This window comes from Theropithecus gelada, chromosome 4, assembly GCF_003255815.1.
Source record: "Theropithecus gelada isolate Dixy chromosome 4, Tgel_1.0, whole genome shotgun sequence".
NCBI classification, from domain to species: domain Eukaryota; kingdom Metazoa; phylum Chordata; class Mammalia; order Primates; family Cercopithecidae; genus Theropithecus; species Theropithecus gelada.
In genome coordinates this window covers 78,402,359-78,418,192 of record NC_037671.1, presented here as the reverse complement: position 1 = coordinate 78,418,192, position 15,834 = coordinate 78,402,359, and the positions used below count along the sequence as shown (strand labels likewise).

The 15,834-nt window shown below is 34.1% G+C and overlaps 2 protein-coding genes across 3 annotated transcripts in view; one reads left to right on the top strand and one right to left on the bottom strand.

The window, feature by feature from the left end:
- Positions 1-15,834, bottom strand: part of SH3BGRL2 (SH3 domain binding glutamate rich protein like 2) — a 273,913-nt gene that overhangs the window by 196,189 nt on the left and 61,890 nt on the right. The gene's annotated exons all lie outside the window — the stretch shown is intronic.
- Positions 1-15,834, top strand: part of LCA5 (LCA5, lebercilin) — a 52,784-nt gene that overhangs the window by 33,379 nt on the left and 3,571 nt on the right. For both annotated transcript variants that reach the window (XM_025383659.1, XM_025383658.1), the window contains 4 exons: positions 10,819-10,956; positions 11,919-12,015; positions 12,843-12,985; positions 15,187-15,319. In XM_025383659.1, coding sequence (XP_025239444.1) covers positions 10,819-10,956; positions 11,919-12,015; positions 12,843-12,985; positions 15,187-15,319 — 511 coding nt within the window. The remainder of the gene's footprint in view (positions 1-10,818; positions 10,957-11,918; positions 12,016-12,842; positions 12,986-15,186; positions 15,320-15,834) is intronic.

Here is a 15,834-nt window from a genome sequence, read left to right as displayed (position 1 = left end):
TTTTTTTTTTTTTTTTTTTTTTTTTTTTTTTTTTTTTGAGACGGAGTGTCGCTCTGTTGCCGAGGCTGGAGTGCAGTGGCAGGATCTCAGCTCACTGCAAGCTCTGCCTCCCGGGTTTATGCCATTCTCCTGCCTCAGCCTCCCAAGTAGCTGGGACTACAGGCGCCCGCCACCTCGCCCAGCTAGTTTTTTGTATTTTTTAGTAGAGACGGGGTTTCACCGTGTTAGCCAGGATGGTCTTGATCTCCTGACCTCGTGATCCACCCGCCTCTGCCTCACAAAGTACTGGGATTACAGGCTTGAGCCACCACGCTCGGCCAGTCTCATGCTTTTTAAAGGCTGCATATTATTCCATTGTGGAGATATATCATAATATGATGAACCCTTTCCTTATTAATGTTAAATTTAAGTTTAGCCTAATGCTGTCTTCTTTCATATTTTAAGTTTGTCCTAAAAGTTTCTCCATACATAGCAACCTATAATCTAACTGGATATGTAAACAGACAGTTAGCTACTCTTGTACCAGTCACAGCCAATCACCAGTGGCCAACTATTCAAACTATGTTCAAGTAGTGCAGACACCAAGCTGTAACCAGCCCCCCTGATTCTTTACCTCACTTCTGTGTTCTATATGTCACTTCCCTTTTTCTGTCCATAAATGTTACCTGACCATCTGGCAGCAGTGGAGTCACTCTGAACCTGGTTCTAGGTGCTGCCCAGTTTGTGAATTGGCTCAAATAAACTCTGCTCATGTGTCTAAAGTTATTCTTTTAACATTAATATATATGTTGGCTTTTGTTTTGAGGTAGTATAAAAGATACAAAGCATTAAACATTAATTTTTATTTGTATATGGTAGTATACTAATGGAAAAACCCTGGAAGAGGAAGTCCCTGGGTCAGTAGAGCATTTTAAAATCATTTTTGGCTATTAGTTAATATCAGGACTCTAAAGAATGGTGCTGGATAATAGTTGTTCTTGGATCAAAGTTAAATTCTTCATTTTGGGAGGATTAAATTGGCCTTTCTTGTGGTTATTATCATTCCACGAGATTCTAGAGCATTTCCATTTTTTGTTTCCCATCCCCTAGGCATTTGTGTTTTTATGAAAGCATCTTTAATATGGAAACATTGATGGACTTTGCTAACTTAGTTGAGTTACAAATTATTGGCTTAGAATTCAAGGTCGAATTTAAAAAATTTTAGCTTATATTTTAATTAGGCTATTAATTAGACTGTTAATACCTACCCTTTAACCTATTAAGTTCCCAGTGGAACTTCATACACACACACACACACACACAAACAGACAAGTTTCAAATTCTGGTTATACACCATTCCAGCTTTATGATGTGTGATACACCACTTCAATTATTTGAACCTTAGTTTCCAGTCTGTAAAAGTTTGCAGGTGATCATAAACAGGGTTAGGGATAAAGTTCATAATGAGTCTGGCTCAGTGCTTGGTACCTACTGGACACCTAATTTATAAGTGGAAAAAGAGAAATGTACTAAGAGTACATTAATTAAAGGTAAATACATTAAAGCATGGTAGCATTCTTGAGTTTGAAAGGCCCGTGGAAATAATTTAGTGCAGTGGTTTTCAATTTGAGCTCAGTGGACTTCAAGAGTTCTACTGTTTTTTAAAAAAAGTTTGAAACTACTGATTTGGTCTGTTGGTTTTTCAAATTTTGACAGTTCTTCACAGGTAACCAGATACAACTGAATTGTTCTGTGGTAGTGATTGAAGAGTTATGTTACAGAGGGAACTTCAGAAACTCACATGCCTAACAACTTGAAGCAACCTCTGAAACACCTCCATGGGGAACTCTCTAGTCCAATGCAAGCATTGAACTGTTGAGGAAACTGAGAGATGTTATTTGCCTTCCTCTAGGTCACAAAGAATCAGATAGGTCATGGCCAGGCGCAATGGCTCATGCCTGTAATTTCAGAACTTTGGTAGGTGGAGGCAGACGGATCAATTGAGCTCAGGAGTTGAAGACCAGCCTAGCCAACATGTTGAAACAAGTCTCTACTAAAAATACAAAAATTGGTCATGTGTGGTGGTGCTCACCTTGTAATCCCAGTTTCTCGGGAGGCCGAGGCAGGAGAATCGCTTTAACCTGGGAAGTGGAGGTTGCAGTGAGCCGAGATCATGCCACTGCACTCCAGCCTACGCGACAGTGTGAGAATCTGTCTCAAGAAACAAAATAGAACAACGAAACAAAAAAGACTCATATAGGTCACTAGAAGCTTGTGTTTGGGAGTAGAATTGCAGTATTCTGTCTTCCGTTGCTCTATTATTTTGTTATCATTTTAGTAAAATCCTTGGAATTTTATCATGTTTAAATGCTGAGTAATAGGTTCCTCTTATAATAGTACATTTTGTGTTTTTTCATAGTTTTAAATGATAGCAGGAATTAAAATACTATAATTTTGGTTATTTTATCAGCATCTTCTGATGAAATGATCTAAAAACTATAAAAGATACAAATTGTTTTTTCAAAGTCTGTCATCATGCTAATTCTCTATATGTCATTTGCTGAGCAGAAATCACTTCTAAAATCTGTTGTATTTTTGGTGCTAACTAGTAAATACTGTGGAGTAAAATCTATGTTGGAAGACAAAAGCTCAGGGTAAGGAAAGGCAAAACACTTTTAAAGAAAACAGATTTCATTAAAGAAAACAGGTTTCATTAGAACAAGAACAAGATCCATTACTTAGGGCAGACTTGTAATGTACAGAGGAAGCATAACTATTGGATTATGAGTTTGCCTCTATCTTGTCCTGCTCAAAGCAGATGAAGAAATAGTAAGACACAGATAGCTCATTTAAATTAGCTCAGTCTCCAGATTCAAATGAATTATCCTCCAGAGGACTGAAGAACCTTGCAAATGTGATTCCAGAGCCTTTGTCATTGTACTTTGGAGAGTTAGGAAGACTAGGAGAAGTGAGAAAGTAAAAAAAGGCAAATACCAGTGTTTTCAGAGGTAAACAGAGATAGGTGTTAGAAATTATCAGTGAGTGAGCTTGATAGAAATCTCCACCAGGTTTTTAAATGTTTTGGAAAATATTGCTTACTTAGAGCTATTTTTACTTTCTTCCCCTCACCCCCCGCTTAGGATTACTAGAATGGTGCATGAAGATATGCTATGTCTACTATGTTCTCCTATGTATATATACTATATATTACACATCTATATTCTATACTATATACTACATACTATACCATACTATACAGTTATAGAATATACAGTTATAGAACTGTATATATTATATAGAGAGAACTATATAGAACTCTATATATTATAGAGAGAACTATATAGAACTCAGTATAGTATATACAATTATAGAATTCTATACAGTTATATAATATAGATATGTATAGTATATGCAATATATTAGTATACAGAACATGCAATATGCTATATACAATATATTATATAACTGTATATTGTATCAATTAGCATATAGTAGATATAATATGGATAGTATGTAGGGTAAATTCAGTAAGCCTTTCATGTTTGTATTTTAATGGAGAATTATGGACTGGTTGAACATAGTGTTAGAAAGTTTTACAATTGGATCAGTAATTGTACCCAAAGGCTGCAGGTAAATAAATAGCTGTCAACTTGAAGAGAAGGTTTCTAGGTGGGTGCTTTCAAGTGCTATCTTAGGCTCTGTTCCTTTCAGCATATTTATCAGTGAATTTGACCAGGTTCCTTAACAGCACGAACAAGTCTTATTTGATTTTGTATTTGCAACATTTGGCACTCTGTCTGGCATAAAATTAGTGTTTCTTAAAATAATGAATGGATGGATATGTTCTTGACAGGTTCAAAAACAGGGGGCCCAATGAATTTGATGGATGACAAGATCAAGCTTGATCCCCCTAGGCTCAAAATCTGGCCTAAAATAAGCAAGATAAAATTTAGTCAGGTTAACTGTTTCACCTCAAATTTTTTCCATCTATTTTATGTGTACACTATGGGGAGCCCTGGATTAATAGTAATTGAAGTTAAAGCATAATTTTTAAAGTATATGAACATGTAATTATATGGCCATTTAAAAAATTGGAAGGGAAGAAGTTAACCACGTATGGTGGTACCTTCGTCCTAAGAGGTAATAATAACTCTAATTTCATTGGTCAGATCACATCTAATAACAAGTACCAGATTTTAGGTAACAAACTGACATGTGGAGAGCAGACAGGATTACCAGGGAGTCAAAAAACTGGCATAAAAGAAACAGTGGAAGAAACATAAAATCATAGAAAAGATAAGGAAAAATGTTAACTTACTTCATTGTTTAAAGGGCTGTCACATGGAGCAGGAGAAATAGATTTATTTCCTGAAGGCAATACAAACCTAATGGATATTACTAGAAAACTGGTTTCCACTCATTCAAAAGAGCTTCCTAATAATTGGAATTGTCCAATAATGAAATCAGTATCCTTTGATTATCAAGCTTTCTGCTACCAGAAGTATTTGTGCAAAGATTCAATGTCTACCTTCTAGGAATACTGTAAAAAGGTATTACTATAACGTGGACTCATGACCTCCAGGGTCCTTGCTTACACAAGGATCTGAGTCTTTAGAATTGAGCTATAACAATACTGAACCGATATTAAAACAACTGACATTGATAGACTTATTTTAACAAGTGCAATGTTGGTATTTAAATCTGTAATTCTTTACTAATTAATAAAAAACAAATGAAGGTAAACTTATCCTTTGTGTTAACTTTCAAAAATTGTTAAATTATATTTATTTCCATTAACAAGATAGAATTCTGTGATATGTCCTTTGGAAAAAATGTTAAGTATTTTAAATTTTATTGTATTATTAACATATTTGTTTAAAGATGTTTTGAAATTTACAGTAAAAGTGGGAGAAAAATATCCATAGTCCTACCAGCCGAAGATAACTACTATTTGCATTCTCTTCTTTATCCATTTAGTTTATTTAATTTCTTAAAGTACTTCTGATTTTTTTATGAAATATTTTGAATATACAAAAAGAGTATTTAAAACATTCATGTACCTACTTGATATTTTCCTATTTTTGCTTTAGATCTTATTTTTCTAAAATACATTGACGTTTCCCTGTATCCTTTCTCCAAACATCCTTTTTCTACTCTCCCTGCTCAGAAGTAACTACTATTCTGAAGTTGTTAGATATGATTTTTCTAAGCATTTTAGTTTTTATTTAAACATATTTTAGAAACTTATTTTTTATGGGTAGTACATTATATATATTTTTTAATTAGAGAAGAATTAAAAGATAAAATGAAAACATTCTCATTCTTACCACTAAGATGTCACCACTTTTGGTATCTTAGTGTGTATCCTTTTGGATCTTTTTCTGTGAATTTGTGTGTATATTTATGTGTAAGGAAATATTCTTCTATTACTGGCTTGCTAGGGTTTTTGTTTTAAATCATGGATTGTTTTGAATGTGAAACTACTCTCGTTCTTTGCTTCTTGGGATAGATAGGTGCTATTTAGTTGTGATGCAATTTTTACACATTGCTGAATTCCTTTTGCTAGTATTTGTCTGGGACTTTTGCAACAGTATTCATATTTTGGAATGGTGTACGATTTTATTTTTCCACTATTGACATCAAGATTATAAAAAATCTCATCAAAAATGACAGAGTTTTTCCTTTCTGTTCTCTTTTACAGATAATCTGTTTCTTAAAATTTGTTAGATTTCACCACTGAAACCTTCTGGATTTAGTCCTCATGTGGGAATTTGGTTTTGCTTTTTTTTTTTCTACTTAATTTTTAATTTTTAACAGTATTTTTAATTTAAAAAAAATTCTTCTTAGTATTTTAATAGTATTTATTAGTTTACCATTATTTCTTGCATGTCACCATTCTTCATTATTGTTCCTTCAGGGTTCACTTCCTTTCTTAACTGATATATATATATAAGTGAGAGCTTCTGACTGGCAACACTGTTTAGTATTTGTCTGAATATATTTTATCTTTACTCTTCAGTGATAATTTCACTGGATCTTGCTGGATTCCAGGTTGACAGTTATTATCATTTGGAACTTGAGTATTTTTTAGCCCTGGTATTTTTTTTTTTTTTTTTAACACATTCTTATTGAGTTTAATGGTTTCCTGTTTTGCTCCAAAATATTTAGGGGGGATAGGATTTTCCTAAATTATTATTTTATATGGAAATAATTTCAAGCTTACAGAGAGTTGCAAATCTGAAAACAGTACAAAGAACACTCCTATACAGTTTACCCAGATTCGTCTGTTGTTAACATTTTATCCCATTTGGCTTATGATACGCATGCATGCTCTCTCATGTGGTCTCTCTGTTATATGCATATATACACAATTTTTTTTTTTTTTAACTATTTGAGGGTAACTTGGATACATCATGCCCCTAAATACATCAGCATGTATTTTTTAAGAATAGGGATTATGCTCTTATAGAACCATAGTAAAATTATGGTTATACTGTGATTTACACTTATATAATAATTTCCTCTAATCTACTGTCTGTAGCACCATTTTTTTCAGTTGACTTAATCATATCTTTTTTTTTTTTTTTTTGAGACAAAGTCCTGGTCTGTCGCCCACGCTGGAGTGCAGTGGCACGATCTTGGCTCACTGCAACCTCCACCTCCTGGATTCAAGCGATTCTCCTGCCTCGGCCTCCTGAGTAGCTGGGATTGCAGGTGCACACCACCACGCCCAGCTAATTTTTGTATTTTTAGTAGAGATGGGGTTTCACCATGTTCGTCAGGCTGGTCTCAAACTCCTGACCTCGTGATCTGCCCGCCTCACCCTCCCAAAGTGTTGGGATTACAGGTATGGGCCACCACACCCAGCCTTCATCATATCTTTTATAGTACTTTCTGTTCTCCAGTAGGACCCAGTCTAGGGTCAAGTATTATACTGAATTGTCCAGTTTTCCAGCCTTCTTTTATCTGGAACATTTCCACATACTGTTGTTTTATTTATGACATTCACATTTGTTGAAGCATACAGCTCCCTACCCCTTTTCATTTAATAGAATATCCTTAACTTTGTATTTCTCTTATGTTTCATTGTGTATAGACTGGGGTTTTTGTGTTTTTGGTGAGAATACTGAATAGGTAATATTATTTTCCTTCTTAAGATATCACATCTGGAGCCACATGATGTCTCCTGACCTTCACTAGTGATGTTAATTTTGATCTCCTAGCCAAACTGCTGCTCAACTTCTCTAACATTTACCCATTAACTGTTCCTCCTCTTATAGTGAAATCAATAATTGTCCATGTGGAGCTGCCTTAAGAATATGTAAATATCTTGTTCCTCATCAAAATTTAGCATCCGTTGATGATTCTTTTCTGATCCAGCCTTTATCATGATGCTCTTTCCAAGTTCATCTCTCATTATATCTTCAATTCTGGAAAATTCTTAACTTTTTTGCTTCTTTTGTTTATCAGTTTGCTTTTTCCTCATTTCGTCATTATCTTTTAAATTCTTATTACATTACAAAAACGTTTCATGAAGAATATGGATGGACAATAAAGATGAAAATTAACTTTAGTAGTCATCAAATAAACACAAATTAAAACAATTGTATCCTTCTTTAGGCCAATCTGATGGATTAAAGAATTACAGTATCCTGTTACTATAAGTATCTAGTGAAATAAAGGCTACTAGACTTTCAAAGAGAATATAAACTGTTACAACCTTTTCTAAGGGCATTTTGGTAATGCTTTTCAAAACCTTAAAATTGTACAAATGTCTATCAACCCAGAAGCTTCATTTTTCAAAACTTATACACTTGTTTTTACTGTTTTTTATTATCTATAAAAAATTTTAGCGCCTTTTTGTACTCCCTCCCTTTTATCAATCCCTGCCCACTACTCCTCAGCTAATCTACTTTTTGTCTCTATAAATTACTTGGCATTTTAAGAATTTTATATACGTGGAGTCATATAGTATGTATTATTTTATTCCTGGTTTCTTTAGCAAAACTGTTTTGAGTTTCAAAAATGTTGTTGGAAGTATCAATTGTTCATTCTTTTTTATTGCTAAGTGGTGATTACCCTTATTATATACATATATATGACATTTTGTTTATCCATTAATCCATCCCATTGATGGACATTTGGATTGTTTCCAGTTTTTGACTATTACAAATAAAGCTGCTGTGAACATTCATGCAGAAGTCTTTGTATAAACACTGGCTTCTATTTCTCCTGTGTAAAGACCTAGGTGTGGAATGACTGTGTTATATATAGTAGATGTATGTTTTACTGCCCAGCTGTTTTCCAAAATGGTTGTACCATTGTACATTCCCAAAACAAAAGTGTGTGAGAGTTCTGGTTGCTACTCATCCTAGCCATTTTGTATGCTCAGTTTTTCCAGTTTTAGATATTCTAATAGATAAATAGCATTGTTTTATTGTGGCTTTAATTTGTATTTCCTTTATAAGTTATGATATTGAAGCATTGTTCTATGTGCCCATTTGTCTCTGGATCTTTTTGGTGAATTATCTGTTTACTTATTTCCTCCATTTTTTGCTGAGCTGTTTGGTTTCATGTTACTGAATTTTGTGGGACAGATACAGATGTTTAGATGTAATATACAGTTGACCATTGAACAACACAGGTTTGAACTGAGTGGGTCTACTTACGCAAATTTTTTTTTTTCAATAAACACAGTCGGCCCACCATATCCACAGGTTCCACATTCCACAACCAAATGCAGAAATAAAAGTATTTGCAGTGTGTGAAACCTTTGCATGTGGAGGACTGACTTTTTTTTTTTTTTTTGAGATGAAGTCTTGCTCTTGTTGCCCAGGCTGGAGTGCAGTGGCATGATCTTGGCTCACTGCAACCTCTGCTTCCCGGGTTCAAGTGATTCTCCTGCCTCAGCCTCCTGAGTACCTGGGACTACAGGCACATGCCACCACACGGGCTAATTTTTTGTATTTTTAGTAGAGACGGGGTTTCACCGTTTAGCCAGGATGGTCTCAATCTCTTGGCCTTGTGATCCCGCTGCCTCGGCCTCGCAGAGTGCTGGGATAACAGACATGAGCCACTGCGCCCGGCCCGACTTTTTATATACTCAGGTTCCACAGGACTGACTGCAGGACCTGACTGTGCCTGGATTTTGGTATCCACAGGAGTCCTGGAACCAATCTCCTACAGACACAGAGGGATAACTCTATACATTTCTTCATATAAGTCCTTTAGCACAGCGGTCCCCAACCTTTTTGGCACCAGGGACTGATTTCATGGAAGACAGTTTTTCCATGGACGGGGTTGAGGGGGATGGTTTCAGGCTGAAACTGTTCCATCTCAGATGATCAAGCATTAGATTCTCATAAGGAGAACACAACTTAGAACCCTTGCGGGCACAGTTCACAATATAGGGTTTGTGCTCCTGTGAGAATCTAATGCTGCTGCTGATCTGGCAGGATGCAGAGGTCAGGCGGTAATGCTCGCGCTGGCTCACTGCCACTCACCTCCTGCTGTGCAAGCCCGGTACCTACCAGGCCACAGGCCAGTAGCATTCTGTAGCCCAGGGGGTTGGGCACCCCTGCTTTAGCAGGTAGGGGATTTGCACATATTTTCCCTAGTCTGTGGCTTATCTTTTCATTTGCTTAATGTGACCTTTCAAAGGTCAGGAATTCTTGATTTAGATAAAGTCTAAGACATTTTATTTCTTAACATTTACACTGAGGAAATAATAAATGATCAAAGTTAGATATAATGGGATGTTCACTCTAGGAAAAATTGGAGCACCCTAATATTGAACAGCAGAATTTAGTTAAGTTATGATAATCTGTAAAGTACAATACTATTCCATTGAAAAAAGATTGTGTTATTACAGTAGATTGACTTAGGGATTTATGGTATTATTTACTGAGAAAGATACATAAAAGTCTCAAATTATATATGTCGAAATGTTGGCAGTGATTATCACAACGTAATGAGATTGTAACTGCTTTTTATTTTCTGTTTTTCTTTGTGATTTTATTTATAATAAACATTTATTTGTTATCTATCTATCTATCTATCTATCTATCTATCTATCTATCTATCTATCTATAAGATGCTTTAAAAAAACCCACAAATTAGAAATGGTGTCTTGACAACTTAAGTTATTTTAAAAAAAAATATTTTAACATAAATTATTTTATAAACTTGATGGAACATGTTTGAAGACCATGGATGGAAATGGCTATTTTTATCTAGAGATGTTTTACTCTAGGTACTCTCTGCAGCTTTGGTAGTGCTGTGTAATTTTATCTGTCTTGGTATCTTATTATTTGCCCAAGCAATGTATGTGTGCTTAAGGTTTTTTTTGTTTGTTTTGTTTTGTTTTAAGATAGTCTTGTTCTGTCACCAAGGCTTCAGTTCGTTGGCACAAACTTCCAGGCTCCAGTGATCTTCCCACCTCAGCCTCCTGAGTAGCCGGGACTACAGGCATGCACCACCATGCCCAGCTAATTTTTAAACTCTCATAGAGATGGGCTCTTGCTTTGTTGTCTAGGCTGGTCTCAAGTGCTCCTCCCGCCTAGGCCTCTCAAAGCGCAGGATTATAGGCATGAGCCACCATCCCATCCTTAAGAATTTATTTACAAATTACTATGAAAAACAGATAGGAATAATAAGCTTGATAACTTACTAAATTGTTGGTAAATCTGTTTCCTAGGTTACGTAGATGAATGCTATGCCCAGTCTGATTTGTAGGTCTTGGACAATACCACTAAAAACATCATTTTGACACTGCTATGTGTTATGTTTTATTGTTGGATTTTTTTTAAAGGAGTGCTTTTTATGTATTTATACATATAGGAACTATCAAAAAACCTTGAGCTGAGTACTAACAGTTTCCAACGACAGTTGCTTGCTGAAAGGAAAAGGGCATATGAGGCTTATGATGAAAATAAAGTTCTTCAAAAGGAGATACAGCGACTATATCACAAATTAAAGGTAAATATTTTAAATTGCGTTATGTTGTCCATAATGTGCATTAGATGAAAATTAAATATTTTAAAACACTAAATATTACTATTCATATTTGTAAGTTGGTACAATATAATTTACAAAATTCTGATATTGTCTTTAGTACTTAGAAAAGGTTTTTGGTATAATCACTATAACAAAGTGAAATTAAAAACAAAAACAAAAAAGGTGAAACACTGAATACACCAATAGAAATGATGTAACTGAAGTAAATTGCAAAATCATAGAAGAAAATTTTGGGAACTGGAGCTTCACTGTGTTGCATGGTTGAATGCAGTGTTTTTCCTCAGATCACCCAATGATTTATTATTTTTGAAGTTGTTTCAAATGATGCCCTTCGTTTTCACAGTGTTTAGAGAAAGTATTCAAATTATTTAATTTTGTTAAAACAGGCATTTTTCATTCTACGTTGAAGTCATCAATGAGTTCTAGGTAGAATGAAATTTTGCACAAAATTTTGTGTAAAATAGTGCAAAATTATACATTATCTTATGTTTTCTTTTTGTTAATCAAATTCTCAGAAAAAGCCACAGCCCCAAAATGGCCAAGTATGCCTGTGTTTAAAAGAGTGGTCTAATTTTTAACTCATCAGTATTTCAGAACTTACATTTGAGAGATACTAACTAAATTATTTGTCTCTGTGTCTCAGTTAAGACAATACTAGCTATATCAGGTAAGAATGGGTAAAAAATGAAATTTGCCTTAATTTTTTAAATTTCCAGGACATATTAGACGTTTTCGGGAAAATTATTGCTCTATGCTAACCTCAGTATACTAGAGACTTTTTTTCTATAGTTTGATAGTTACAGAAGGAAGCTGAACCAGGTATCTTTCAATATGGTAAGAAAATACCAGATGACAAAGTGAGGGGTTTTGGTTTGTTTTAAACTGAGACTCTACTTCCTTAATTATGTTGTGTTTGTTTTCAGGAAAAGGAGAGAGAACTGGATATAAAAAATATATATTCTAATCGTCTGCCAAAGTCCTCTCCAAATAAAGAAAAAGAACTTGCATTAAGAAAAAATGGTATAGTAACTATGATTGTTCACAAACTGATATTATTGCTATTATTTAGTGATAGTACAATAATTCTGAAATGAAAGGGAAGGAAAATAACCTCATTGAAATATATTTAAAATAAATGTATTTTTTGCAATTTAAATTTCCGACAGTTTTCAGAAATTCTTTTCAGTTTTCTCTGGTTTTTTCCCCGGAAGAGAGGCTGTTAAAATTGTTTTACATAACTTTTTGAAATTTCCTTATTATAACTTTTTTAATGTTTTTGAAAATATACAAACATACCCCAAAGTAGAGAGTAATATGATGCACTTTCATTTATGTATCATGTAGCTTTAACAGTTATACTTTTTACCAGTTTTATTTCATCTATTTTTTTCTACTTTTCTCTAGAATATTTTAAAGTAAATCTCAGATGTCAGTTGATTTCACCTACAAATACTTTGTATTGTTATTTGTAGTTTTACTTTCTTTTTTAACAAAACTGTAATTTCCCTCTTATGTGAATTGCAAGATTTTAAAATATAAACATTGTGAAACTTAAAGCATTTGTAGTCAGAATTCTCCCCAAATCATACAATTGCCAGTAAATCCTAGAAACAAAAATAGTAATAGTGAGTATTAAGCTGAGCAAAACATACATTATATTTATATAATGAATATATATAAGTGAATATATATATTCACCATTTAAATGAAGTGTGTTTAAATGTACGTGTATATATACACACACGCATATATATATGTGCGTGTGTGTATATATACATGCCAGTTGAATTCCATATATTTTGGCATTATTCTTTGTAATAATATTTTAAAAATAATTTTCATTGTAGCTGCATGCCAGAGTGATTTTGCAGACCTGTGTACAAAAGGAGTACAAACAATGGAAGACTTCAAGCCAGAAGAGTATCCTTTAACACCAGAAACAATTATGTGTTATGAAAACAAATGGGAAGAACCAGAACATCTTACTTTGGTGAGTTTAGCAGTATTATTATGTACCAAATTCAGTATGAAGTTATTCCTAAAAACACAATATCAAACATTTTAAAATTTCAGTAATGAAGCTAGTACTATGTCTATGTGAATATGCAACTAGCCTTTTTGAATGGAAAGAGGTATTGTGTATTTTATAAAATTCTTTTGGCTTGACTCTTTTAGTTTATATCACATATTTCAGGTGCTTCAGAATGATGGATTGTGCCTCCTGGGTTGGGGGCAGAAGAGAAGAATTTGCCTTCTAAGTTTCTCTTATGTACCGAGATAGTCTTGGAAAACCCTCAGTACTTTTATGTTTAGTAGCAAGTAATAGTAGTTTTCAAATGATTTCTTAGAATTTGACTAGGTTTAATTTTATTTTTGGTCTCCTATATAGGAGAATTTTACATGGTAACTGACTGAATAATGAACAAAGTAATTGCAATGGAATCTGATCTTATCCTGTTCAAATTAGAGTGGAATTCAGGGGGTCTCTGTTGGACTTTCATTTAAAAGGACCTCCATTCTGAATCACTGGAAAGTCTCTTTCTCTAAGAGAGTTTTATCTTTAATGTTTACAGCTTAAACTCCAAAGAAAACAACATATCGGCAACCTAGCATATTTCATACAATGGTATATGTTTATACCTTATAAGTTTCCCAGTGACCCTGAGGTCTCTTCTTGAGGTATAAAACAGAAAGGATGGACTGATTTGATTTCTCTGTATATTCTAGCTTGTTTATTTATTTTTGCTTGATAATTCATACAAGTTAGTTGTATCCGCTAAGTGTGTTTCTGTATTTGTACTGTCATTGAAACTAGATCATGTTGATTTGTCTTTTTGAGATCACAAAGTGAGGAATGACAAAGTAATTATTAACTTTAAAAGGACTAAAAAAATTGGTCTTTTTATAGTATACATTCAATAGAAGGAATAGAAACCTGGAATAGTGAAAAGAGTGTAAGAGTATGAGAGCCTTGGAGTTAGCTCTCATTCTAGTTAAATTCTAACATTTTAATTGTGTGACTTCTTAGAGCCTCAGTTTTCTCATCTGTAAAATTAGGGTGGATTACTTTTCAGGGTTGTGACAATGAGTAATCATGCAATTTTTTTTATTTTTTATTTTTTCTTTCTTTTTTAGTCACATGAAATTGGAAATAATCATGATGTTTATAAAGCTGTTTAGACTGAACCTGCCACTGTAAAGGGCCTCACCAAATGGTAGCTTAGAGTACAAGCTAAGTTGCTATTGGAAAAAGAATAGAGTGGCTCAAGTGAGAGAAAAATTTCTCTCTCTTGTAATAGACTGAAGTCAGTTGGTAGTTGACAGTTGGTAGACAGCTTCGTTTCATGGTAGTCATCCCGTCTTGTTGATCTTCCAGTTTGAAGAGTGTAGCCCTCTTGTGTGTGGTTGGAACTGGCTTACCACCCCCGTGGGAAAGGGCAACAAGGAAATGGAGGGCAAGCAGCATTTGGTTTTATAAATGTGATCTGAAATTGCACATGTACTTCCACTCCCCTTCCATTAGTCCTTTCTAGCTGCAAGGGAGGGTAGCAAATGTAGTCTCCAGCTAAGCAGCTATATGTCCTGCTAAAACTCACAGGATTCTGTTGCTAAAAGGAAGAAGATGAAAATGGATACTAGACAAGTCTTTACTAATAATAGATATTTCACTTTTATTAAGAAAAATCATACCATAGGAAACAAGGAATTTTAAGTTTATAACATTTTTATTTGATTTGAATATTATAAAATACATTAATTGGAGGCTTGGACATAGTATTGTCACTGCTCATGTTACAGTTCAACAGCATCTCAGTTGATTCGCATGGTTGGCAAATAGCCATTACTGGTTAACTGAATTAATCAGATTTTTGGTGAAAATGCACAAAGCAAGGATCCTTCTAAAACTTGTCTCTTCAGAACTTTATGCACCATTTTGGCTTTACTTCAGTTATACTGGTTCTAATACGTCTTATAAATGCTTCTTTACAATTTTAATAGAAATAATCCTGTGTGGTTTTGAAGCATTTTTCAAGGAGTGGTAACTTGTGATTTACTGATATATTAATTGAAAATCTGCATTAAGTTTTAACTTAGTTGGTAATCATGTTTAATGGATAAATCTGTATTGTTTAGTTCCCCCCCTTTTCTATAATTTGTGAACTTGCATTTTTTTTTTTAAACGTATAATAGGACTTGCAGTCTCAGAAGCAAGATGGGCATGGAGAAGCAGGGATTCTAAACCCAATTGTGGAAAGAGAAGAAAATTTTGTTAAAGGTGAAGAACTCCATGTCGTAAAACAGGAGGTTGAAAAGCTGGAGGATGGTAAGAACAACAATTTGTTTAAGCATGTGACAAGTCAGCATTCCTTGGGAAAGAAAGAGTGAGCGTCCTCTAATATCTTCCAACTTAAGTGTGAATTGGTTAGGTAGAACAAAGAAAGGTGGATACAGTGGTAGGGGATGGCTTATCAGGAGCTGTACACATTTGAATAATGTTATTAAGGAAAGAAAAAAATGGAACACTCTTAAGTCATTTGCTATTTAGGGTTAGGGAATAAGGACGAGTTGCATTCAGAAAATTCTGATGAAGTAGAATTCAGATGCCATTTACTAAAGTTACTATACTTGTAGTGTTCTTACATACTTTAATATTTTTAATTTTTTCATTTGGAAGTAGTTTCAAAGTTAACGTTGCGAGAGTAGCTAAAGAACTATTTGTGAGTGAGTTGTGTATCTCATGCCCATACCCTTAAATACTTCTATGTATATTTCCCCAAACTAGGACATTCTCTTAGACCATATTCCAATGTAGTTTTCAACTTCAGGAAATTTAATTTT